Here is a 26,564-nt window from a genome sequence, read left to right as displayed (position 1 = left end):
CAGGAGTAAAATACTATTCAGTATGAACTGGGATATCAGAATCTTCCCCTAAATGGTTAGTTCTCCTATCTCTGGGTTACATTTGGAACCATTTTAAAGTTAGCATTAATTCCCAAAACCATAAAGACACTGATCAGCCAGCTCCATGAATAATACATTTCCTACAGATTACATTTAAAAAGATAGCTAGTTAAATACTAGGGGGGAATTAGCATTTCTTGACAGTACATAACTGAAGTAATACAATATCAAATAACACTGATAACATTACAAGATGGGATTTTCAAAAGCACCCAAGTGATTCAGGTGTACAAGTCCCATTGACTTCTGCTGAAAAATAATGGAGGTGCTTTGGAAAACCCCACCCAGGCTCTCTAGTTCTTATCACTTCTACAACCATTTCCATCTGCTAAAGAACTGTAAACCTCACCAGTGAGACAGTGTGACTTTGGGACAAGACACCTAACCATGCCGTATTTCAATATCCCCAGCTGTAAAACAGGGATGATGAAATGTATACCCACCGTAATAAAGAGTTTCAAAGTCCTTGGACAAAACTGCTAGGAGCTAGATTGAATTTTTAAGCTCCATTCTAAAGTAACAGGCATGACCTGACTGCTTTGCCCCAGGGCAGAATGAACTCAGTGTTAAAGTCCCTGCTCTCTTACTCTGGGGTACAGGGGAACAGGGGAGGAATTAAAAGGGTGCCTCCACACCTGCCCAGCCACAGTGTGGATGGCAGACCCAGGACTACTCCTGCTCCCTGCCCATTTCCTCACATTAGGGGAGTTTCTAGAGAATAAAGGCTGCATACCACACTGGCGTCAGACCCAAGATGTGGGCAGGGTTAGAGTGGGTGAAGCCTTACTCCATGCTTAGCTAAGAGAAGAACACCTCTAGCCTAATGTGAGTGTGCAGTATGAAAATAACAACAAATATACTATTAGGGATGGCAGTGAACCAGCAGGAAGAGAAAACATGCTTGTGTAATATAATAAACCTCTAGGTTAACTGTTTCTATGTGGCTTTCATATTAAATTCTAAGACCATCATGAAGAAGACAGCTGGCTACCAGCATTCACTTAGAGAATCCACTACAAGAATTTAATATCAGTCTTCATTCTCATATACAAAATTCTGCAACTGTTACCTTTTATCTGGAATTACGTAGAAATCGCAGCATTTTTTCCACATGATTTTGTGCATTGGCAGCTTTTGGTCTATATAAACAGACCCGATAGTAAGAAGCAACCTCCTAAGCATGTTTTGCTTTTCATCATTCCTACTGTGTGACACAACTTGATTATCTTCAAGTACTTAAAACCAAAACAAAGAATATTGTGTGGAAAGCACAGATCTGAAGAGTTACTCAAACATCTGCAGAGTAGTCTGAAAAGCCAGTTCAAATTTACACCACAAATGTTGCCTTTTGAAGTGATTAGATCACCTCAAATTCTTCTCCCAAACATACACAAGTTAGCCGCAGCCACAGTGTGTTTGATGAGTTTAACATGCCTCCACCACAGGAGAAAAGCATGGACCATGCTGTGGTGATTTTCTGTACTGGGCTGGCAGCGTCCTGTGACTCTGAACTCCTTTTGCCTTGAGGTGGTGAGCACTGAAGTTGGCAGTCCTGTCCATAGACTGTAGTATTGGATGCACAGGTGACCCACCTTCATCCTGTTTCTGTGTTAGGAGGTGGACTCTGGCCACAAACTAACCAAAATTGCTCTGGGCAAAACACTTCCGCTCAGGCTTTGCGAGGGATGCAGGGATTGTCCTAGTGTAGGTAAACCTAAAACAAAACCCCACAATTTTTTTTCAAAACCAGATGTGGAAGCAGCAAGGGATTTACTGAGAGAGGGGCATTCATTCTGGAAGGGCAACTATGATAGCCATGCACATCACAGAAAGGAGAAAGATATCAGAGTGAAGCAGAAAAGAAACTGGAAGATCAGGTGAAAGTTGTCAAAAGCCATTTCTGATAACACTGCTCTCTGAAAATCTTGAGGCTTTCCTAATTTGTTTACCATCTTTGAATTATGAAAATATCTCAGTACCTCTCCTGCTGTTCTTGCTAGAGTCATTAAACTGAAGATGCCATCCAGCTGAAGGACAGAAGAGAGTCACTGTTGGTTGCCGGTTTGAGAAAACCAGTAATATTACTTAATAACATCAAGTGACACTGAATTCTGCCCATTTCCTATATTGCTCCAACCTCAAGCAACAGTTTTCATGGTAGTTCAGAAGAATGTTTATTTAACTTTAATTTATTCCTGTTGTACTCTAGACCTACAAACAGTAGGCAATCTTAGGTTTGTAAACATTAAAATATCTGAGCAATAACATCTTAGGTACTGACAGGTTGAACAGATTTTTATTTGGGCACTGAACGTTCTTGCTGCAGTATATGGAACTAATTTTTCTTTCTCACAGTTATTTAAAGAAAATTCAAAATGACCACCATGCTTCTCTCTGCTGCTTGGTTCAGTTTGACATAATTCTTTGACATTAGTACAGCTCCATGCACATACCCTTATGCATGTTAATACAAGCAAAATTTACCAGCATCAATAAATATATATCAATCTATAGCCTTTAATATACTGAGTCACAAAATGGATATGTCATCTGTAAAAGCAAAATGATAATATAATGCCTGCAGATGGAAGGCAATGCATGCCTGCAATGTGCAGCAGTGAAATTATATTAATGACTTGAGAAGGTATTTTTGTTTTGTTTTTTAGGGCATGTTGTATATTGGGCATCCAGGAAAAGGATCTGAATGGCCTGTTATGGATACAGAAGTAGCTATATCACCGCTTATACAAAAATGATGTTTATTCTGGCCAGAGAAGAAGCAAGCACATACAGCTTCTACTAATTGTACTAAAGACTACAGTACAGATGTTCCAGAACTGTTCACTGCAATACACAACGTTGGTAGATTCAGAGATGATCTCACTATCACAGGGCTAGAAGAGAAGCATTCTTCAGTGCTGATGTTCCAAGGTTAATTAGAACAGCCCCTATCTAAAGAACTGTAACAATCACATTTGTTTGGAGAACAGAACTATCTGCTCACAGTCTAGCCTCTCAGCCATCACAAAGGCTGGAAGACTTGAGCTAATGCACAGGACTGGACAAAAACAAAATTCTGGTGAAACTGTTTTTTGACAGAAAATTGGATAACAAAATGGATCTACTCTTTTTGTGGAAAATTTCACTTTTTTGTTCAAAGCCCCAAAGGTTTTGATTGAAAATCTGAAATTTTCCATGGAAAGAAAATCCTGTATTTTTCTGACCACCTCTACTCATCAGTGCTGACCGTAGCCAAGGACTTCCTGTTCTGCAGGAACTATAGCTTTTGCACTAATGCATTACTGTGTACTGTGGGCCGAACTAATTTCCAAAGTAAGGGATCTGTCCAAATTCCAGCCTTCAGGAAACTGTAGATGAGCAGTAACCTAAGCAGAGACATAAACACATACATAAACTAAGATGATGCCAATTGTTTTGATAGTACTAGAGATGGATGAACGAGTTAAAAAAAATACCTGACCTGAACATTTGCCCAGAACTCAAACAAAGCCAAGTTGAAGAAGTTTGGTTAATTTAATATAATAATATTTCCCCCCTGCCCCTCTACACTTCTTGGTTTTGGCTGGAGCCAGAAGGAGAAATGCCAAAATATGTTCTCATGGGATTTTCAACACAAAAACACAGGGAACCTCAAAAGAAAACCTACTCTTGAAAAGGTTCCAAGGTTTGGATAAGTAGCCAGACATTCTGATGCTTATCTTTACTGAACTGCTGAACTTTTTGAGGTTTGCTTATTATTCTTATTAATAGCTGAAGTCCACTCACTAAGGGTCCCATCCTACTTCCATTGGTTTCAATGGGCATGGGATTGGGCTCTTATTTTACTTGTATGTGGCCTAATCCTGCTTCATCTGACTTCAGTAAATCAGGATTAGGCTGAGACACAAACAACTGTTCGAAAAAGATTCACAAAGCTAGTTTGCTAACACTTATACAGATATATTGTAACTATGGTGGAGATAATGTGATGTCCACTCCAGTTATAGTTTTGCATACCGTAGCAGCCAATTGTCCCCTGTTGTCAATGTTTGCCAAACATTATCACAGTCACCTACTTTAAGTACAGTGAAACTACTGGCAAGTTCAGATATCACCAGGTGGTAGATGTTAGCAAATGCTAACTTTTACAATGGTGACAACTTCCCAGATACTTACCACAAAAGCCTGTTTATCAACTAGCTCTCTAGTTACCCTGCTGTAACAATGTGCATGAAAAATAATGTCACTGTAGCTACAGGTTTCAGAGTAACAGCCGTGTTAGTCTGTATTCGCAAAAAGAAAAGGAGTACTTGTGGCACCTTAGAGACTAACCAATTTATTTGAGCATAAGCTTTCGTGAACTACAGCTCACTTCATCGGATGCATACTGTGGAAAATACAGAAGATGTTTTTATACACACAGACCATGAAAAAAATGGGTGTTTATCACTACAAAAGGTTTTCTCTCCTCCCACCCCACTCTCCTGTTGGTAATAGCTTATCTAAAGTGATCACTCTCCTTACAATGTGTATGATAATCAAGGTGGGCCATTTCCAGCACAAATCCAGGGTTTAACAAGAACGTCTGAGGAAGAGTGGGGGGGGGGGAAGGAATAAACAAGGGGAAATAGGTTATTTTTTATAATGAATCAACCATTCCCAGTCTCTATTTAAGCCTAAGTTAATTGTATCCAATTTGCAAATTAATTCCAATTCAGCAGTCTCACGTTGAAGTCTGTTTTCGAAGTTTTTTTGTTGAAGGATAGTCACTTTGAGATCAGAAATCGAGTGACCAGAGAGACTGAAGTGTTCTCCGACTGGTTTATGAATGTTATAATTCTTGACATCTGATTTGTGTCCATTTATTCTTTTACGTAGAGACTGTCCAGTTTTCCCAATGTACATGGCAGAGGGGCATTGCTGGCACATGAGGGCATATATCACATTGGTAGATGTGCAGGTGAACGAGCCTCTGATAGTATGGCTGATGTGATTAGGCCCTGTGATGGTGTCCCCTGAATAGATATGTGGGCACAGTTGGCAACGGGCTTTGTTGCAAGGATAGGTTCCTGGGTTAGTGGTTCTGTTGTGTGGTATGTGGTTGCTGGTGAGTATTGTAAGGAGAGTGATCACTTTAGATAAGCTATTACCAGCAGGAGAGTGGGGTAGGGGGAGAGAAAACCTTTTGTAGTGATAAACACCCATTTTTTTCATGGTCTGTGTGTATAAAAACATCTTCTGTATTTTCCACAGTATGCATCCGATGAAGTGAGCTGTAGCTCACGAAAGCTTATGCTCAAATAAATTGGTTAGTTTCTAAGGTGCCACAAGTACTGTAGCTACAGTTACAATAAAAGTACTTATCTCACTATCGCAGGCTTCTAATTTTATTGACATAATTGGGCCAATAATATGCGTTTCTTAATAGTTATCGTGTATTGGTATGTATTTAGTAATTAAATTACATCTTTTTTTCTGTGTATAATCAGTATATGTTATTTCACTGTAACGTGCTACATGAAATTTGCTGAAATGTTAGTGACTAGAAGGAAATTTGCTTACATCATCATATAAAGTAGGACTTCAATCATTTACACTTTGGTATGTGTGAAAACTATGGCATGTGGGATAACAAAGTGGTGGACTGTCCACTTCTCAGAAAAGATTTAATAGCAGAATCCTATAGTGATGTATCATAATAATTATTACTTCTAACAAAACGTACTACAGAACATTTAGTTGTATTGTATAAAGCATTATCATAAATAATTTGACTTAAAAATTCATACATGCTGATCAGATAAATGAAATACAGTGCATTTTGGGATGTGTCATCTTCTATTTTTATTATATTTGTTAACTCGTGCATTTATGGCATTCAGTCATTCAATCATACATAGTGGAAAGTAGTGAGGTTCTCCCGTGTATCAGTACATTACTACCCACGTACAAAGAGAGCTGCAAGAAAAAAATATAGTTTAATATACAACATCTCAGTACATCCTATTTTATGTTGTCTATTAATACTGATTATAATTAATAAATCTCATACTGGAAAATAAACTCTTGAAGACTTAAGCCTTAGTTCTGAGAGAAAAAAGTCACTACAGATACTTTCATCACCTACACATTCTGATTAACATTTACACACTGTTACTAAAGTACTGTGGTCACTATTAACAAACTGAGCAATTTACTCAGTGCCAATAAGAAACATAGCTTTCCATATACTTAGAATAGGGCATGACTGTGGTAATACTATGGTGTCTGATGGGAAATACTGCCTTTTTAGTTGTGACCAGGGTACACGGTAAACCCTACAATTTAAATTTCTGTGGAAAAACTAGTATGTGGTCATGTAATTAAAGATGGTATCATAATGAATAAAACATAAGAAGAACAGTCATACTGAGTCAGGCCAATGGCTCATCTAGCCCAGCATCCTGTCTTCCAATTGTGGCCAGTGCCAAAAGCTTGAGAGGGAGTGAACAGAACAGGGCACTTTATGGAATGATGCATCCCCTGTGATCCAGTCATCACTTCCTTCAGTCAGAGATTTAGGGACATGCAGAGCTTGGGGTTGGGTGCCTGACCATCTTGGCAAGTAGCCGTTGATGGACCTATCCTCCATGACCTTATCTAATTTTTTTTAACACAGTTATACTTTTGGACTTCAGAACATCCCTTGACAATGAGTTCCACAGGTTGACACTGTTGTGTGAAGAGGCCTTTCCTTTTGTGTGTATTAAACCTGCTGCCCATTAACTTCATTGGGTGACTTCATGTGTGTGTTGTATTATGTGAAGGGGTAAATAACACTTTCCACACCATTTATGATTTTATACACCTCTGTCATACCCACACTCAGTCATCTCTTTTCTAAGCTGAATAGTCCCAGTCATTTTAATCTCTCCTCATATGGAAGCTGTCCCATCCCCCTGATCATTTTTTGTTGACCTTCTCCTTACTTTTTCCAATTCTAGTATTTTAGAGGTGGGGCAACCAGAACTCCATGGTGTTCAAGGTGTGGGCATAAACTTAGACAATATGGTATTATCATGTTTTCTGTCTTCTCATCTATTGATTTCCCAATGATTCCTAATATTCTGTTAGTGCTTTTGTCTGCTGCTACATGTTGAGTGGATGTTTTCAGAGAACTATCCACGATGACTCCAGATCTCTTTCTTGATTGGTAATAGCTAATTTAGATTCCATCACTTTGTAAGTATAGCTGGGATAATATTTCCAATGTGCATTACTTTGCACTTATCAACATTGAATTTCAGCTGCCATTTTGTTGCCCAGCACCCAGTTTAGTGAGAGCCCTTTGTAAGTCTTTGAAGTCAGTTTGCGATTTTTGAATAATTTTGAATCGTCTGTAAATCTTGACAATTCACTATTCACCACCTTTTCCAGATCATTTATGAATGTGTTGAACAGCACAGGTTCCAGTACAGTTCCTGGGGGGACCCTGCTATTTACCACTTTCCATTGTGAAAACTGGCCATTTATTCCCACCCTTTGTTTCCTATCTTTTAATCAGTTACTGATTCATCAGAGGCCCTTCCCTCTCAGCCCATGACTCCTTATTTTGCTTGAGAGCCTTTGGTGAGGGGCCTTGTCAAAGGCTTTCTGAATGTCCAAGTACACTATGTCAACTGGCTCACCCTTATCAACATATTTATTGACAATGCGCCACCCCACCCCCAAGAATTCAAATATATTGGCGAGGCATGATTTCCCTTTACAAAACCCCCCACCATAATCATGTTCATCTATGGGTCTGATAGTTCTGTTCTTTACTAGGGTTTCAAACAGTTTGCCTGGTATTGAAGTTAGACTTACTGGCCTGTAATTGCAAGGATTGCCTCTGGAGCCTTTTCAAAAACTCAGCATTACATTAGCTATTTGCCATTTATGTGGTGGAGAGGCTAGTTAGTAGTTATTGAATTTCATATTTGAGTTCCTTCAGAACTCTTGGGTGAATACAGTCTGGTCCTGTTGACTTATTATTGCTTAATTTATCAATTTGTTCCAAAACCTCAAGGTTTTGGTACACATAATGGGAGCAAATTAATTTTGCAGAGGCAACCTTAATTCTGGCATTTCCTAACTTTGGAGTGCTTGACTTTGCAACCTTAATAATGTTCTTTTAATGTAGGTTTTTAGTGTATAATTTCTGAGGGTTTTAAAAAAGCAAACTAGGGGAAAAAAACCCACACCATTCAATCACATGGCATCATATACTGACACCCAGATGGTCATCCCTAGAGCTGGAACCTTTCGAACCACTGCACAGACTTCTACCACTTGAACTAATGGAGTAACTGATAGCAATAGCAGATTGTCATCCTCTATATGGACCAGCACTAGAAGTGACAAGACACACACACACTTTGTCAATGGATTTCACAGATATTTGCTGACAGCAGAGGAATGTGCTGTAGTGTGCACAGACTCTTTGGCCTCTTCCCTCTGAGCTTGATGCCTTCTGCCCTGCTCCCGCCAACCTGTCTCTGTCCCAGTCCTGTCTCTTTCCCACACCTGGATCCTGTCCCAGGCCCATCTCCTTTCGTACCCAGTCCTAGTCTCCACTCCTCAGGCTTCTCTTTCCAGTCTTCTTGACCAGCCAGTTCTAGTTTCTCCCTTTAGAATCATTGTTTGAGTCCCAGTTTTTCCCCTCCTAGTCTCTTCCTCACACTCAGCCGCAGTCTCCTTGCCTATCCAGTCCCAGTTTACCCTTCCCAGCTCCTTGTCTGATATTTCTTCCTTTCCTGCCACAGGCTCCTAGTTCTAGTTTCCCTCCCTTGGGTCTTGAACCAACCTGAGTTTCCCTCCCCACAATCTTCCCACATTCTTTCCCCAGTCTCCCCCTCCCTGGCTCCTTGTTCCAGTCTTCTTGTCCATCCAGTCCCCCCACATTCCAGCTCCTTGTCAGGTCTGCTTCTCTTTTCACCCACCCCAGTCCTCTCAGTGGCATCTAGTCATGGTCTCCTTAGTCATCCAGTCCCACTCTCCTCCTCCCTCTAGCTCCTTATCCAATGTGCATGTTCCCCCCTAAATGACTCCCAGTCATTCCCCCTCCCATTTCCCTTACTGGCTACTAGTTGCAGTCTCCCAGTCTCATCAGAGTCCTTGACCCAATCTACTTCTTTCCCTCCTCCTAGTGGGTTTAGCTTTTGTCCCCTCCGCATAAGATCAGAGTGCTCCTTGTCCTAGGTGCCAGCAGGGGGTCAGAGAGACACAAAGAGAGGCTTTCTGCTCTCAGTTCCAGTGTGTGGCCTGGAAGAGCTGAGAGCAGCCATTACAGGGAAAGTCCTTCTGAGCTTCTGTAGCCCTGGGCTGGAGATTGGTCAGTTGCTCTGTGGGGACGGCCTATGCACATTCTGGTCAGCACGAGGAGCTGTGATAGGCTCGAGCATGCTCAGCAGAGATGGAATCTTGGGAGATTTTTAGCTGCTAAAATCAAAGAAATTGGTACTGAAAATCTACAAAGGTTTATTATTTGGTCAAATTTGGGTGGATTTGCCCAGGGATGAAAAAAGGCACATCCCTGACACAAAGGCTATCCCTCCCTCCCCCGGGCCAAATTTCAAATCCTTGCTGCAGGGCATGGGGGAACTACAACTGTTAAAAAAATGTTGTCTGAGTTTTTGAATTTGGGCAAAACCTTTTTGGAAACAGCTAAATTATAATTTCCCCAAATAATTCAACCTGGGGCAGATGCCCGGCATGGAAAATTTTAGCCTGAATGACTAAAGTTTGGCAAAATTATAAGCAACTGAAAACAGGGTCTTAAGTGTCAGGCAACTTAATAATAGACAGTACTACAAGCCCCACCTCGAATACAGTTGGGTGCAAAAACAGGGAAAGTGTAAAATGAAAAATCACCCTACCTTTTTTTGCCTAACTTTTTAAATTGAAAAGCACTGACCTGCTCTATATTTGGTTGCAAAATGCAGGGGTGTGTGTGTGTGTTTGTGTGTGTGTGTGTGTGTGGCGAGAGACTTTTAGCTATTTCTTTTTTCTGTTTTTTTCCATTTAATTTCAGTGGAAATTGAAAAATGAAAATGTTCATGAAAAGCTTGAAATTTGAAAAATGTTTACCTGCTTTAATTCTAAGCAATGTAACTACAGTAAAGTTAAGTCATGCACATTGCAACAATAATATAAATACAATTTAATTAATGTATCATGTTTTCAAGTAAGTATGTGTGTGCGCGTAAAAACCTAACTACATTATGAGTATTATGAAGCTTTGTGTGTTTGAATTAGAATCTGAATTGGAATCTAACACTGGATGCTGCACAATGGGCCTGATTCAAAGTTTATTAAAAGCAGTGGAAAGACTGCCATTGACTTAACAATGAGTGCCCAACGTGTGCAATAGTTGAATGGGTTCAACAGCTAAAATCTCTTCTCTTAACTCAAGATAAAAATATTCTGTAGCTAGTGTCAGTGTTTTTTCTCACATGTTTAGTGGAACACTAAATCCTATTGCTTGAAAGATTCAATAAAACTTTGAATCAGCACAGCAGAAACCTGCACACTGGCTGCAAATAAATCATTATCCTTGGGCTTTTCCCTATCTTGTGGGGAATTTTACACTATGGAAACTGAAACAAAGTTTTAATTGATTCTGGCCCCCTTAATATTAGATCACTTCTGTGAAGTTACATGATCGTGATAGCATCTCAGCTCACAAATCAGACTGCAGGATGTCTAATCCTCAGACAAGCCTGCCTGCTGAAAATGGTGTTGAGGAGTATAGAGGGGTTCAGAGTTATTTTAGTTTATCATGAGAGCCAGTTGTGAGAAGCAGATGTGAGAGGCTGGACAGAGATACCAATGCAAAAGACCAGGTGGCGGCATGGAATAATACTGTAGATTATATTGCTTTTTAAGATTCCTAAGGCTCTGGATAAAACATGTGGCAATCCCCAATCCTGCAAGATACTGATCATCTCCTGTAAGGTGTTGCGCAACCTCAATTCCATTGAGTTTGATTCTTCATTGGCTTTCATCTTGTGCAGTCATTTATACCTGTTCAACGTAGGTGTAAAGTGCTGTCTTTCTGATCTGGGAGAGATGTTCACCCATTTTACACAGGTGTAAATGACTATATGGGCTGCAAGGCAGTGAAGAATTAGGTCCATTGACTTCAGTGGGAGTTAAGGAGGCACACCAGATCACAGAATCAATCCTTAAATGTGGATTAAATGTTTTTTTTCCTACATGTAGTGGTGAGTGTCATCTGTAGTCATTGTTAGGAAATCATTTCCCCAAATTTCCATTGACTCAATAGCTAATTGAAGCTATGTCTAAGGCAGCTCTAAAACATTTGTGTTTCTTGCCTATAAAAAACATGAATGTAAAGAAATGAACTATTATCAAGCAACTTGAAAATGACCTAAAATTAAATTTTCATTAATCTCTTTTGGATTGTTTATAGTTCAGAATTCTTCTGCTCTAATAGTGTAATTTTGTTTTACAATTATGATCCTTTGGGCATTTGCAGATTCTGTTTTTGAAATTTATCCAGTGTTAATGACCTAATGGCCTTTTCAAATCATACTACAGCATTGCTATAATGTGGCTGGATTGGAATGAGTTTGTGGCTGCCAACAGACTAAGACTTAAAGAAATAGCTTAATGAATAACACATTAAAATAAATATTTTGGGTTCTCCATGAGATTTTCAAGATTTATGGTGGGATCTGTGTCAGGAGATTTGTGCTTTCCACCGGGTACATCTCAAAGGAAAACACAGAGCCATTTTTTCAGACTATTGTTTCCAAAATTATATCTTCATTTGGGATTTTCTTTCAGAAACCAAATCTTAGACTCACAATCTGGATGAGAAAGCCTCTTCAGAGTTTATGACTTTATAGTAGCTTGGCCAGTGGGCTAGTCTTTGATTACTGTATGCTCAGACTAATGACAAAAATAAGCTTTTAATAAAGGGATGTTAAAGAACCACTTCACCGAGCTGGTGGGAAATGACGAAGCTGCTGAAATGTAAGTGTTCAGATCAATATAAGTGTGTCATAATCTCATTCTGGCCAGAGCTGCTGCTCTTGTTGTTATTATTTTGATGTGAAGTTAGCCTGGAGAGAGAGAGAGAGAGATTTAACCCCTCCCCCCCAATCTCTCATATGACAGACAAAAATGTCTATGGCCCTGATTCAGCAAAGTATGTAAAGTACATGCTTAAAATTAAGTGCCTAAGTGTACTTGTTTTCAAGCATCAAATACTGATTATGTGTGTCTTACTTACATGAGTAGGCCTTACTCATATGAGCCATTCAGTTGGCATCAAAATGACTATTTGTGTGACTAAGGCTACAGGATAAAGCCCTATGACACTGTGAGGACAGGAAAGGATAGAGTGAAAAGCCTTAATTAAACACCTTAGCATTTGCCCTCCCGCCAATGAATTTGAGGGATTAAGAGGAAGAGCTGATGCTCAGCTGACTCTTAACTACAGGTTTGAATTCTCTGTGTGCTGAAAACATGTGCCCAAGAGAAAGTAGAAGGGGAAGAAGTGTGGTTTGAGCCCATAGACAGTCATTAGCGCCTCAATCCTGTGAGATGCTGAGTACCTCCACTGGCATCTCCTTTCTGTTGTTCTACAGAGGGCACGCTTTAATTCAAATGCCAGCTATCTAGAATAAGGTAACAATTATTGTAAAATTGACAGAAATATGCAGGGCATTTCTGTGACATGTTTACAGTCATTTGAAAAAATAAATACTGGCTTCAGTGTTTTCTTGGGTTTCTAAATGAAAAATTTAGTTTAAAAAAATGCCAGAATGAGTTATGTGACACTAAGACCTCTGTAGAAAAATACAGACAGACTGTTAAACATATTTCAACTCCCTCAGCGTCATTTGTGGCTGATAAACAGTCACATAGGAGTGAAAGGTTCACTGACTGTCACCCATTTATGGTCCAAGCTCTGCTGGTGCCACTCTGGCAAGGCCAACAGGGTTCAGCTTGAGCTTTTCATGCTATTTTTTCCCGAAAAACTCAGGTCATGACCTTGTAAAAGCTGTGACTCAGAATTCTGACTTATTTCACCAGTTTAAATAGCATCGTGATAGGCACAAAGAGGTTTTATTTTAGTGCTACCACAATATCAATATTAAATAATGATAACTAGTAAAGAAATTGTCTCATTTTGTACAAGCATGGAACTGCAGTATTGTGAACCTTGCCTGTGATGTAATCACAAGCACATCACCTTATGCTATCAGACTAAATAATTGTTTCTGCTAAAGGAGAATGGATGATTTATGGTACAAGACAGTTATTCCTTTCATTTGTGGGTAGCCCTTAAATATTCAATGCCTCTTTATTCTATGAGTCGTTCACTCATCAGGAACCCTAGTTCAGTTATTAGGATTATTTTACTCTAATTAAACAAATTAAAAGATGTTGCATCTTCCACATGCTGTTTCCCCAGTATATTATCTGTTTAGATTGTTTATGTTGATTTGGAGCTCCCTTAGGCAGGTTGTTTGCCTTCTCTTTGTATTGTAAATCATCAGCCACCCTGCTGCTGTGGAAGAAACAATGAATAATATTTGTATCATCGTTATGTCAGAGAGGAAACCACCAAACTCAGCTATGTTCCCCTTTGGTAGCCAACAGCTAATTTTCATGAGTTCTTTCCAAATCATTACAGTTCTAAACAGACCTGAGATAAATCTGTTCCCAAATACTGAACCTGCTAGCTTAGTGACCCACGAAAGAATTGAGCTCACAGAAAATGTCACATCGCAATGCAGGCTTGATCTGGAAAAATGCTGAATTGGCTTCAATGGGAGCTGCAGGTGCTCTCATAGTCAGGCCATATATGCAGAGGCCAATAGAGCTGATGATAGTAATAAAGGAAATGGTTCATGGCTGGTTGGCTCAGGAGTTTGATGATGGAGCCTTTAACTACTGAAGTACTAGATTAAAGAGGGGAGAACCTGACATCACTCTTGCATGTGTCTTCTTTGCTGGAGGTGAGGCTGCTGCAAGATCAAAGTAAAGGAGGGGGGTGGTTAGAAAAGGATGAAAAATGGGAAGATATCAGAAAATCTGCCAAAAAGGGCTGAATTTTTACATGGAGGTTTCATCACTGATGTTAATTAAACTCCCTAGAGACTCCTCAATGCTAAGTGGTTCAGTTTGTTTTCAGTGAAAATTTGCTCAACAAGGGAAAAAGCAAAGGATGTTGTTTTGCTGAGTAGAGACTGGAGCCAAGCCACAATCTTTGTATCTGAATTTCAACCTTCCCGCCTTCAAAATTTGAAGGTGTTGGTATTCTTGGTTTTGATTTAACTCATTATAGAACTGGGCCCGAGTTTGGTTTCCAGAAAGCATTACCCCTGCTTCCTTCCCGCCCCTTCCACCCCCAATGTGCATGTGTGATCCTCTCAAGGGTTTTTCTTTGGTCCATTACACAGCTGTCAAATTTGCATCAAGGCAGCTCCCACCTATATTTGTCTCTTGGAGTGTGAGCTAGGTCCATTTCTAATTCTGCATTTCAGTTTTGAATCAATCCCCCATAGTTAATGGAAGCCCCTTTGAGACCTATTCCTTTACTATGCTCACTATCTTGTCATGCTAAATGATCATTGATATTATGGGAAGTTATTGATTGGTGATTAGAGAACTGGACTGGTAGTCTGGAACTCTGGATTCTAATCTCATCTCTGCCACTGACTTGTAATGTATCCTGGGACAAATTACTTAACCTTTTTGACGCAATTTCCTTGTATTACCTATAATACCTCACAGGAGTGTTGTGAGCATTATTAATGTTTGTAAAGAGTTTCCAGCATTTAAAGCATTATATGATTATTCCACAAAATTAAACTCATTATTTTATTCTCATACAAACTCTCTTTTTGGGACATAGTATTAAATTATTATAAACAAAATTATTTAATTTCTCAAATAGATAAATGAACATTATACTTAAAAGCAATGTGCGTTATAAGCCAAAGACTATTAAGTGCAATATCCCCAACATTGTATGTAGTTGCTGGAATTGTATGATTATATTTCTGAATGAACTATACAAATAAACCAAATCAATTTGTGCTAAACAAATGTTAAAAATTCTACAATGGGAATTCTCAACTGATGACTGAGAAGCCTTTTGGGACAGTTTAAAATGCACTATTTTGCTTTGTTTCTTTGTTTAATATACTTTAAATATCTAAGTAATTTGATTTGTGAACATGTGTTTAAAGTTACTGATTCCATGGAAATGTTAAAAGTCCAGTAAATTGATGAGTACCAGTTTTATTTCTTCCCTTAAATGATTAGTAACTTGAAATACTAAATTTACTTTATTGTAGGTAATCCCTATGGACAAATGACTCAATTAGATTTTTACCCATAAATTTCCTTTTTCAGAACAAATAGAATCCAGGAGCTTGGAAGACGCATAGACTCATAGACTTTAAAGCCAGAAGGGACCATCATGATCATCTAGTCAGACCTCCTGTACATTGCAGACCACAGAACCTCACCCACCCACTCCTGTAATAGACCCCTAACCTATTGGTAAAGACATGCCACTGAGTCCCGTGGATAAAGCTCTGCTGGAAGATTTTGGAATGCAGGTTTCCATGCAGATTTGTGGATTAACTATCCAACAGCCCCAAGGGTAAGTTTCCAAAAATTACAAAAAAAGAACAATACCAATCATAAATTGAACCTTCAGTTATTCCAAGCTCTGTGCCAACTGCATACCAAAAGGAGAAGAGGCCCTAAGGCTAATTTATTCTGCAGTTACAGGAATGCAAATGTTTAGGTAAGAACAGAACCAGTTAATTCTAACACATAAGAATCCATCAGCCCAGAGGAGGAGACGACTGAAAATTAGTCAGCAGCAGAAAAAAAATGGGAAGGACAGAGAAATTAAGGGTCAAAGGCACCTTGAAGGACCTAATTACCAAAGGCAGATGTCTTTATATTCAGCTTATAGTGGTGTGCTGCTTGAAAAATCTTGTAATGAAATGCTCTGGGACAGTTCACTCCAGCCCAGTTGATTTGAACCATTCTGGTATTGCAAAGAAGCTGCACACCCAACTGTGTATGTTTTGCTTCTCTGGAGCAAAACAAAGCAGCCAAAGAGTACAGTGGATTTGGTCCTGTCATAGATCTGGTAGAGTGTACCCTGATACCTGAAGAGAGGGTTCTGCCAGAGACATCTCTGATCATGACTCTGATGTACCTAGACATTGTCACTTTAGATACTATGTGGAATTGCTATGGCCTGAAGAATAGACAAAAAGATAACTTATTTTTCAAAACAGGTTTTGTTTGACCTAATGTTGCGTTTTAGGGCCCATCTTACATCTAGGGAATGTAATTTGTACTTATTGGGGCATGCAGGTTTAGAACTTAAAGATGGAAGGGAGATGTGGAAAGCCAAGATACCCCTGCTACCCAAATTGGGGTGGAATTTCTGGGCTGTGTGGAGTGCTGCTTTATTGGACAGAAAATGGTTCCTTTACTGCCAGGGCATGAAGCCTAGTAGCAAAATTTAATTTTGATGGGAGAATTTAAGATTAACTAACTTTATTGAAGTAAACAGTGCAAATGCTTGATACCACAAGAGGAAATTATTAATCTGCTATGGTCTAAAGTCCTTTTTCCAGAGGGTTAAATGAGTTCATGTAAACCAACAAATTCTTTGATATAATCCTAAACTACAATTTTGGAACTTCTTGTTTTTAAGGAAAATTTGGTTATAAGGCAGAAAAAGTGATCTTCTATGTCTCTTTGTTGTATATTAGCTAATTAAACTAGTACAAAGGAGTTTATCTCAGACCACTTATGAGCCCATGTAGCACAACCTGTGTTGAAAGATCTGTTACTGTACTGCACGCATGCAGAAACAGGATTCTGTGGCACTGAATGCCCACATATTTCATGCCAGGATAAGGTCCATTTCTGCTGTGACAATAACAACTTTCCCTACTCAAACAAGGCAGATAATGAGTCTGTTATACTCATTTTTACCGCACTGCCAATTATAATATCTCAGATTTCATATGCAGGATGACAGGGACAGGTGTTTTACTCTGTAATGGGCCTCCTGGTGAACCCATAGTGCTGAGATGCGCACATTCCCCTGGGTTACTGAGCTCACCTGCCTCTCAAAGAAAGCACAAGTGATCCACACCTTGTTGCCTGCAACATCTGTAAAGTGAGCACGCACCAGGGAGAAGCAGCCCTCTCAATCTGAAACAACCTCCTCCCCATTCCTTCTCCTCCTTCTGTCTTTCTGCCTTATCCTCTTTTGCTCGTCCCTTCTCTTCAGTTAGTCAAGCAGACCTTCACTGTTCCCAGTTAATAAATATTCATGTTCTATACTTTCTAGACTGAGAAAGCTATTGTCTAATCATGGAACATATTTCTACTGCCACAGTCATGGACATTATATGGTGAACTACACATAAGCTTTAGCAAGTAAGAGGTGGAAGAGAAATGTTTATTGAATCATCATGTCTAGTTGTTGACATATTGTGAAAATTGAGATTTGAGTGCATTAAGTTAGGTTTGATTATTCATAAGCCATACAAGTATATTTGCATCAACTTTAAGTGAGTCAAACAAAATGTTATATTTCAAATTCTACTTACACTTGGAGATAGCTCATGCATTTCCAGTGAGGGCTAGTCGTTGAAATGATATTGCATGTTGGCATGGTTCCCAAAAGACCTCTGGTTAACGGGCATCAGGTTGAATTACTACACTTTTAGCATTTAGATTTTATAGAATTTGATTTGACAGTCTTAAATGAATAAAGTTAAGCAAGCCAAACATATCTGCATTCTTTTAATAGAAGTTAAATATTTGTTTTATGTCTCGTTTTATATTTGTTATAATATCTATCTTGTAACATTGGTCAAAATGTACTTCCACAGGATGAACTTTCAAAGCATGGAAATGGTGCAAATCATATTGTTGACAGGATTTTGCACTGATATTTCCTTAGAATGGATTGAAAAATGTACCTCATAAAGTAAAACCGCAAATTGAATTTTAAGCTTCCAAAGAAAAGTAAATTAGTGCGGAGGCACATTTTTTGCACAATATTGTGTTTTTCTTGGGTCACAATATAGGTCTCCCACTTGGCAGGAATCATGTTGTGGGTTGGGTACAGGACTGGGAGCCAGGAGATTTACGTTCAATTCCTGGCTCTGCCACAGACATCCTGTGTGCCCTTACTTAATCCCTCTGTGGCTCAGTTCCCCATCTGTAAATGAATAATAATAATACTTCCTTCCTTCCATGCTTTGTCTGTCTTGTTTGTTTTTCAAATTCTAAGCTTTTCATAGCAGGCACTGCGTCTTGTTACATGAATGTAAAGGACTCAGCAAAATAAGGCCCTAACTGTGGTTGGGACCATTAGGGGCTACTGTAATAAAAGCAGTAATAGTGGAAAGGCTGGATGGAGACCCAGCAACACTGTCAAGTGGGAGTCACTCCCCTGTTACATCAAAACCATGGAGTGGCAAAAAAGCAACGACACTGACTGCAGCAAGTGCGTTACCTCCTAATCTCAATGATAGCAAAGTAACATAACCACTCCTCAAAATACAGTTTCACAATGGTGATGAGCACAGCAATGCCCTTTTGTCCACTATTTCATGAGACCATGTGACAACAACAGTTTAAGGAAAATGTTTGTTAAATCATATACCTTTGAATAATAATAATAGTACTTCCCACTTACTAATCAATAACATTTTCATCTGTAAAAGTCAAAATCCTTTACAAAAGTAAGTATTATCTACATTTTGCAAGGAGGAAAATGGGATGTTTTTGTAACAGAATAATTAAAAAATTAGTTAAAACAATATTAATTTAAAAATCAATAGATTTCACCCTAAAAATCAGAGTTAAACATTACACCAAACCTCCAGCCTATTTCTCTACCTTAGTGGCCTAAGAAAACAGATGGATTTTAAACTGTACCCTGAAGGTAAATATACTCAATCTCTTTTGGCCCAAGCAGATTACAAAACTCAGTTCACTGTACTGAGAATTCCCAGCTGCCAGCTCCCAGACAGTCCAAGGATTGTTAGCTCAAACACAACTGTTGATCTGAACTGCCACTGCATAACATGGGAAGAGAGACAGTTGCTCAGGTAGTTAGGACTTGAATCACGTAGGATTTTATAAACCAGAAGACCATGTGAATCCTCTCTTTGAATCATTGCAATGGCTCCCCTTCTCCATTACATCAAGTTTAAATTTCTTCTCCTTGCCTTTAAGGGTCTATATAACTCCATCCTTCCCTATTTATCTGATGCAATAACTTATTAAAATTGTCCTTGCCCATCTGCCAATGATGTCATCCTACATACCCTATTTGCCCATTTCGCCACAAAAGTCTCCATTCCCTTTTCTCATACCAGCCCCTATACAAGAAATGCCCACTCTACTCTGATCCACCAAACCATCATCGTCACCTTATACGCATTATTCATTCATGAAAACTCAGGATTCTACCTTCCAGCCCCAATGCTAAGATACAGGCCTTGTCTCATGCCACTGACTTCAATGGAGGTAGGCACAAATTTGGTCTGAATATCCACATTGTTTTCCCACAAGAAATATCTCAGTATGAGTCATGAAGGACATTAGCTTGAACAGCTATCTATGAGATCTAGTTTTGATGCTCTTACGCAAAGTAAGCTGCCACAGGATAAAAGGGAAGGTGCTCTCATGGATTGGTAACTAGTTAAAAGATAGGAAACAAAGGGTAGGTATAAATTGTCAGTTTTCAGAATGGAGAGAGGTAAATAGTGGTATCCACCAGGGGTCTGTTCTGGGACCAGGACTATTCAACATATTCATAAATGATCTGGAAAAAGGGGTAAACAGTGAGGTGGCAAAATTTGCAGATGATACAAAATTACTAAAGATAGTTAAGACCCAGGCAGACTACAAAGAGCTACAAAAGGATCTCTCAATACTCAGGACTTGGCAACAAAATGGCAGATGAAATTTAATGTTGATAAATGCAAAGTAATGCACATTGGAAAGCATAATCCCAACTGTACATATAAAATGATGGGGTCTAACGTAGCTGTTACCACTCAAGAAAGAGATCTTGGAGTCATTGTGGATAGTTCTCTGAAAACATCCACTCAATGTGCAGTGGCAGTTAAAAAGCGAACAGAATGCTGGGAATAATTAAGAAAGGGATAGATAGTAGGACAGAAAATATCATATTGCCTCTATATAAATCCATGGTACGCCCACATCGTGAATACTGTGTGCAGATGTGGTCATCCTATCTCAAAAAAGATATTTTGGAATTGGAAAAGGTTCAGAAAAGAGCAACAAAAATGATTAGAGGTATGGAACAGCTTCCGTATGAGGAGAGATTGATAAGACCGGGACTTTTCAGATTGGAAAAAAGATGACTCGGGGCAGGGGGAATATGATAGAAGTCTATAAAATCATGACTGGTGTGGTGAAAGTAAATAAGGAAGTGTTGCCCCTTCTCATAACACAGGAACTAGGGGTCACCAAATAAAATTAATAGGTAGCTGGTTTAAAACAAACAAAAAGGAAGTATTTTTTTCACAGAATCATACAGTCATAGAATATCAGGGTTGGAAGGGACCTCAGGAGGTCATCTAGTCCAACCCCCTGCTCAAAGCAGGACCAATCCCCAATTTTTGCCCCCGATCCCTAAATGGTCCCCTCAAGAATGCACAGTCAACTTGTGGAACTCCTTGCCAGAGGATGTTGTGAAAGCCAAGACTATAACAGGGTTCAAAAAAGAACTAGATAAAATCATGGAGGATAGGTCCATCAATGACTATTAGCTGAGGTGGGCAGGAAAGGTGTCCCTGGCCTCTGTTAGCCAGAAGCTGGGAATGAGCAACAGGAGAGGGATCATTTGATGATTACTTGTTCTGTTCATTCCCTCTGAGGCACCTGGCACTGGCCACCATTGGAAGACAGGATACTGGGATAGAAGGACCTCTGGTCTGACCCAGTAGGGCCATTCTTATATTCTTATGTTCTCTTTAAAGGTAGCTCTGGTTTTAATAATTTTGTATTTAAAAAAATGTAAAGTAGTACCATAGGTACTGCAGATGAAGTGAATGGTTCAATATGCGGGAAGTACCTAAAAATTCAACATTGATTAGCATGTCTTTTTCATAGATTCATAGATATTTAGGTCAGAAGGGACCATTATGATCATCGAGTCTGACCTCCTGCACAACGCAGGCCACAGAATTTCACCCATCACTCCTGCGAAAAACCTCTCACCTATGTCTGAGCTTTTGAAGTCCTCAAATCGTGGTTTAAAGACTTCAAGGAGCAGAGAATCTTCCAGCAAGTGACCCGTGCCCCGTGCTACAGAGGAAGGTGAAAAACCTCCAGGGCCTCTTTCAATCTGCCCTAGAGGAAAATTCCTTCCCGACCCCAAATATGGCGATCAGCTAAACCCTGAGCATATGGGCAAGATTCACCAGCCAGATATTACAGAAAATTCTTTCCTGGGTAACTCAGATCCCACCCCATCTAATATCCCATCACAGGCCATTGGGCCTATTTAACATGAATATTTAATTACCAAAACCATGTTATCCCATCATACCATCTCCTCCATAAACTTATCCAGTTTAATCTTAAAGCCAGATAGATCTTTTGCCCCCACTGCTTCCCTTGGAAGGCTATTCCAAAACTTCACTCCTCTGATGGTTAGGAACCTTCGTCTAATTTCAAGTCTAAACTTCCCAATGACCAGTTTATATCCATTTGTTCTTGTGTCCACATTGGTACTGAGCTTAAATAATTCCTCCCCCTCTCCGGTATTTATCCCTCTGATATATTTATAGAGAGCAATCATATCTCCCCTCAACCTTCTTTTAGTTAAGCTAAACAAGCCAAGCTCCTTGAGTCTTCTTTCATAAGACAAGTTTTCCATTCCTCAGATCATCCTAATAGCCCTTCTCTGTACCTGTTCCAGTTTGAATTCATCCTTCTTAAACACGGGAGACCAGAACTGCACACAATATTCCAGGTGAGGTCTCACCAGTGCCTTGTATAACGATACTAAAACCTCCTTATCCCTACTGGAAATACCTCTCCTGATGCATCCCAAGACCGCATTAGCTTTTTTCACGGCCACATCACATTGGCGGCTCATAGTCATCCTATGATCAACCAATATTCCAAGGTCCTTCTCTTCCTCCGTTACTTCTAATTGATGCGTCCCCAGTTTATAACTAAAATTCTTGTTATTAATCCCTAAATGCATAACCTTACACTTCTCACTATTAAATTTCATCCTCTTACTATTACTCCAGTTTACAAGGTCATCCAGATCCTCCTGTAGGATATCCCTGTCCTTCTCTAAATTGGCAATACCTCCCAGCTTTGTATCATCCGCAAACTTTATTAGCACACTCCCACTTTTTGTGCCAAGGTCAGTAATAAAAAGATTAAATAAGATTGGTCCCCAAACCGATCCTTGAGGAATTCCACTGGTAATCTCTCTCCAGCCTGACAGTTCACCTTTCAGTAGGACCCGTTGTAGTCTCCCCTTTAACCAATTCCTTATCCACCTTTCAATTTTCATATTGATCCCCAAACAATTTAACTAATAATTCCCCATGTGGCACGGTATCAAACGCCTTACTGAAATCTAGGTAAATTAGATCCACTGCGTTTCCTTTGTCTAAAAAATCTGTTACTTTCTCAAAGAAGGAGATCAGGTTGGTTTGACACGATCTACCTTTTGTAAAACCAGGTTGTATTTTGTCCCATTTACCATTGACTTCAATGTCCTTAACTACCTTCTCCTTCAAAATTTTTTCCAAGACCTTGCATGCTACAGATGTCAAACTAACAGGCCTATAGCTACCCGGATCACTTTTTTTCTCTTTCTTAAAAATAGGAACTATGTTAGCAATTCTCCAATCATATGGTACAACCCCTGAGTTTACAGATTCATTAAAAATTCTTGCTAATGGGCTTGCAATTTCATGTGCCAATTCCTTTAATATTCTTGGATGAAGATTATCTGGGCCCCCCAATTTAGTCGCATTAAGCTCTTTGAGTTTCGCTTCTACCTCAGATATGGTAATATCTACCTCCATATACTCATTCCCATTTGTCATGCTACCATTATCCCTAAGATCCTCTTTAGTCTTATTAAAGACTGAGGCAAAGTATTTGTTGAGATATTGGGCCATGCCTAGATTATCCTTGACCTCCACTCCATCCTCAGTGTTTAGCGGTCCCACTTCTTCTTTCTTTGTTTTCTTCTTATTTATATGGCTATAGACCCTTTTACTATTGGTTTTAATTCCCTTTGCAAGGTCCAGCTCTACTTGACTTTTAGCCTGTCTCACTTTATCCCTACATGTTCTGATCTCAATAAGGTAGCTTTCCTTGCTGATCCCTCCCTTCTTCCACTCCCTGTTGCTTTCTGATTTTTCTTAATCACCTCTCTGAGATGCTTGCTCATCCAGCTTGGTCTACAATTCCTGCCTATGAATTTTTCCCCTTTCTTGGGATGCAGGCGTCCTATAGCTTCTGCAGCTTTGATTTAAAATAATCCCAGGCCTCCTCTACCTTTAGATCCATAAGTTCTTCAGTCCAATCCACTTCCCTAACTAATTTCCTTAATTTTTGAAAGTCAGCCCTTTTGAAATCAAAAACCCTAGTTGCAGATTTATTTTTGTTAATCCTTCCGTTCAGTTTGAACTGAATTAGCTCATGATCACTTGAGCCAAGATTATCCCCTACAACCATTTCTTCTATGAGGTCCTCACTACTCACCAAAACAAAATCTAAAATGGCATCCCCTCTAGTCGGTTCAGCAACTACTTGATGAAGGAATCCATCAGCTATCGCATCTAGTAAAATCTGAGCCCTATTATTATTACTAGCACTCGTCCTCCAGTCTATATCTGGGAAGTTAAAGTCTCCCATGATCACGCAGTTTCCATTAGTATTTACTTTATTAAAAACATTATAAAGGGCTCTATCCATATCCAAATTAGATCCCGGCGGTCTATAGCACACCCCAAGCACTATCCCAGGGGAGGCTCTAATAGTTTTCTTCCCCAATGTAATTTTTGCCCAGACAGACTCTGTCTTATCCATTCCATCGCTTCTTATTTCTTTACATTCTACCTCTTCATTGATATACAATGCTACTCCACCACCTTTACCTTTATTTCGGTCTTTCCTAAACAGCACATACCCTTCAATACCTGTAGTCCAGTCATGACTACTATTCCACCATGTTTCTGTTATTCCTATAATATCTGCAAAAAGAAAAGGAGTACTTGTGGCACCTTAGAGACTAACCAATTTATTTGAGCATAAGCTTTCATGAGCTACAGCTCACTTCACTCCTTTTCTTTTTGCGAATACAGACTAACACGGCTGTTACTCTGAAACCTATAATATCTGGTTTCACTTCCTGCACCAGTAGCTCTAGTTCCTCCATTTTGTTACCTAGGCTCCTCGCATTGGTGTACAAACATCTTCACTTTTGCTGTTTGGCCTCACTCACATTCTGTACCCTATTAGGCACAGTCATTCTACAGCCAGTATAACCTATTAGACTGGTATCCACACTGCCCTTCCTCCTTATATACATTCTCCTACCCACGTCTGTATCCTTTCTTACTTCGTTTTCTTCCCTCTCAATGCTAAAATCTGGCGTGGAGATTACCTGGACATCTCCCAACCATCTCCCCGAAATTCCTAGTTTAAAGCTCTCTTAATCAGTTGTGCCAGCCTCCATCCGAGAAGTCTATTTCCTTCCCTACTTAGATGAAGTCCATCCTGAGAGAACTGTCCTCTGTCCATGAATGCCTCCCAGTGGCCATACATCTCAAAGCCCTCCTTATAGCACCACTGCCTAAGCCATCTGTTGATAGTCATAATCTTGTCACACCTTTGTTGCCCTTCTCTAGGAACAGGCAGAATCCCACTAAAGATCACCTGAGCCTCGATTTCCTTAAGCGTCTTCCCCAGCCTAGCATAGTCTCCCTTAATACTTTCCAGCGAGAATCTAGCCGTATCATTTGTTCCCACATGAAGGATAATTAGGGGATTCTTTCCTGCTCCCTTTAGGACCCTTTTCAACCTCAGGTCTACATCCTGTATCTTAGCACCTGGAAGACAGCACACCCTCCTATTCTTTGGATCAGCTCTGGTTACAGGCCTGTCTATTCTTCTCAGTAAAGAGTCCCTGATCACATAGACCTGCCTTTTCCTGGTGACGGTGCTATTGTCCAGTCTATCCCCTGTTCCCCCTGACTGCAAGTTCTTTCCATTCCTATTCTCCTTTGTAATCCTCTTCAACCCATCCTGTATCCTCCTGGGGCTCATATTTGGTGTAGTCTCCATTAACTCTTCCCCTTTTCCTGTAGGACTAGCCGCTCTTCTCTTCTTCCTTGCCCTTCCACCTTCAGTGACTACCTGCTGAGCCCCTTCTTCATTTCCAACTTCATTTTCCAACTCTGCAAACCTGTTCTTGAGCTCTAGTTCTCCTTCATTAGCCCATCTTTTCCTCTGCCTGGTTCTTTTAGTCACATGCTTCCACTGACCACTTTCCTCACCCAGTCTCCCCTCAGAATTCCCCAGTCCTGCTTCCATCTGCAAGTCTGAGCTTTTCCCTTCAGATACCTTATGTCTTTGCTCCATAATCTGCTCAAACCCCTTCCTAAACTCAACCAGACTTTCCACCTGCATCTCCAAACTTCGGATCTTTTCCTCCATCAGCTCTATCAGACGGCATTTCTTGCAGACAAAACTCTTACCAGGTGCCCCCTCCAGGATCATGTACATACCGCAGCTTCCACATCCAGTCATCTTCATTGTGTCTTCCACTACATGGGTCACTCCCACTGCTGCCTCTGTACCTGTCATAGCCTTCCCACCTAAATCCTGTTAATCTGGGAAACACAAACCACACTAAACCACCACCCACAGCAAAAACAAACCCCAAACAAGCACCACAAGACAAACTCCCCTGTTTACAGCTCTGTTTGCTGGCCCCTGTGCCACTGCAGCCGTCTGTGCCACTGCCTGACTGGCTGGCTACCTTTTAGGACCCCTAGTCAGAGAAGCCCCGCCCCCTAATGAGGGCTCAGCTTCTCTCCCAGCACAAAGCCCCTACACATACAAATATTACCAATACAAAACCAAATACAAATACCTTCTCCTCCAGCAGAGCTCCCACTCAAACTCCCCTGTTTACAGCTCTGTTTGCTGGCCCCTGTGCCGCTGCAGCTGTTCTTCTTCTTCCTTGTGTCAATCCCATCAAATTGGATACACCCTGAGTCCTCTCCCTCCAATGTGCTCTGTTCATTACCATATCCGCTGTCACACTATATGCAACATGTCTTCCTTTATGACATCCCACCACTTCTTCTTGGGTTGGCCTCCCTGTCCTTTTCTCCAGTCTTGATCTGCTGGAG

General features: G+C 40.0%; 1 protein-coding gene across 2 annotated transcripts in view; it reads right to left on the bottom strand.

The window, feature by feature from the left end:
• Positions 1-26,564, bottom strand: part of ANGPT1 (angiopoietin 1) — a 206,673-nt gene that overhangs the window by 15,809 nt on the left and 164,300 nt on the right. The window contains exon 8 of one of the 2 annotated variants that reach the window (XM_074943948.1): positions 25,935-26,039. The exons of the other annotated variant lie outside the window; for it this stretch is intronic. Coding sequence (XP_074800049.1) covers positions 25,935-26,039 — 105 coding nt within the window. The remainder of the gene's footprint in view (positions 1-25,934; positions 26,040-26,564) is intronic. 2 annotated transcript variants of the gene reach the window in all.

The sequence above is a fragment of the Natator depressus genome, chromosome 2 (genome assembly GCF_965152275.1).
Source record: "Natator depressus isolate rNatDep1 chromosome 2, rNatDep2.hap1, whole genome shotgun sequence".
Taxonomy (NCBI): domain Eukaryota; kingdom Metazoa; phylum Chordata; order Testudines; family Cheloniidae; genus Natator; species Natator depressus.
This window is presented reverse-complemented; position numbering and strand designations above follow the sequence as displayed.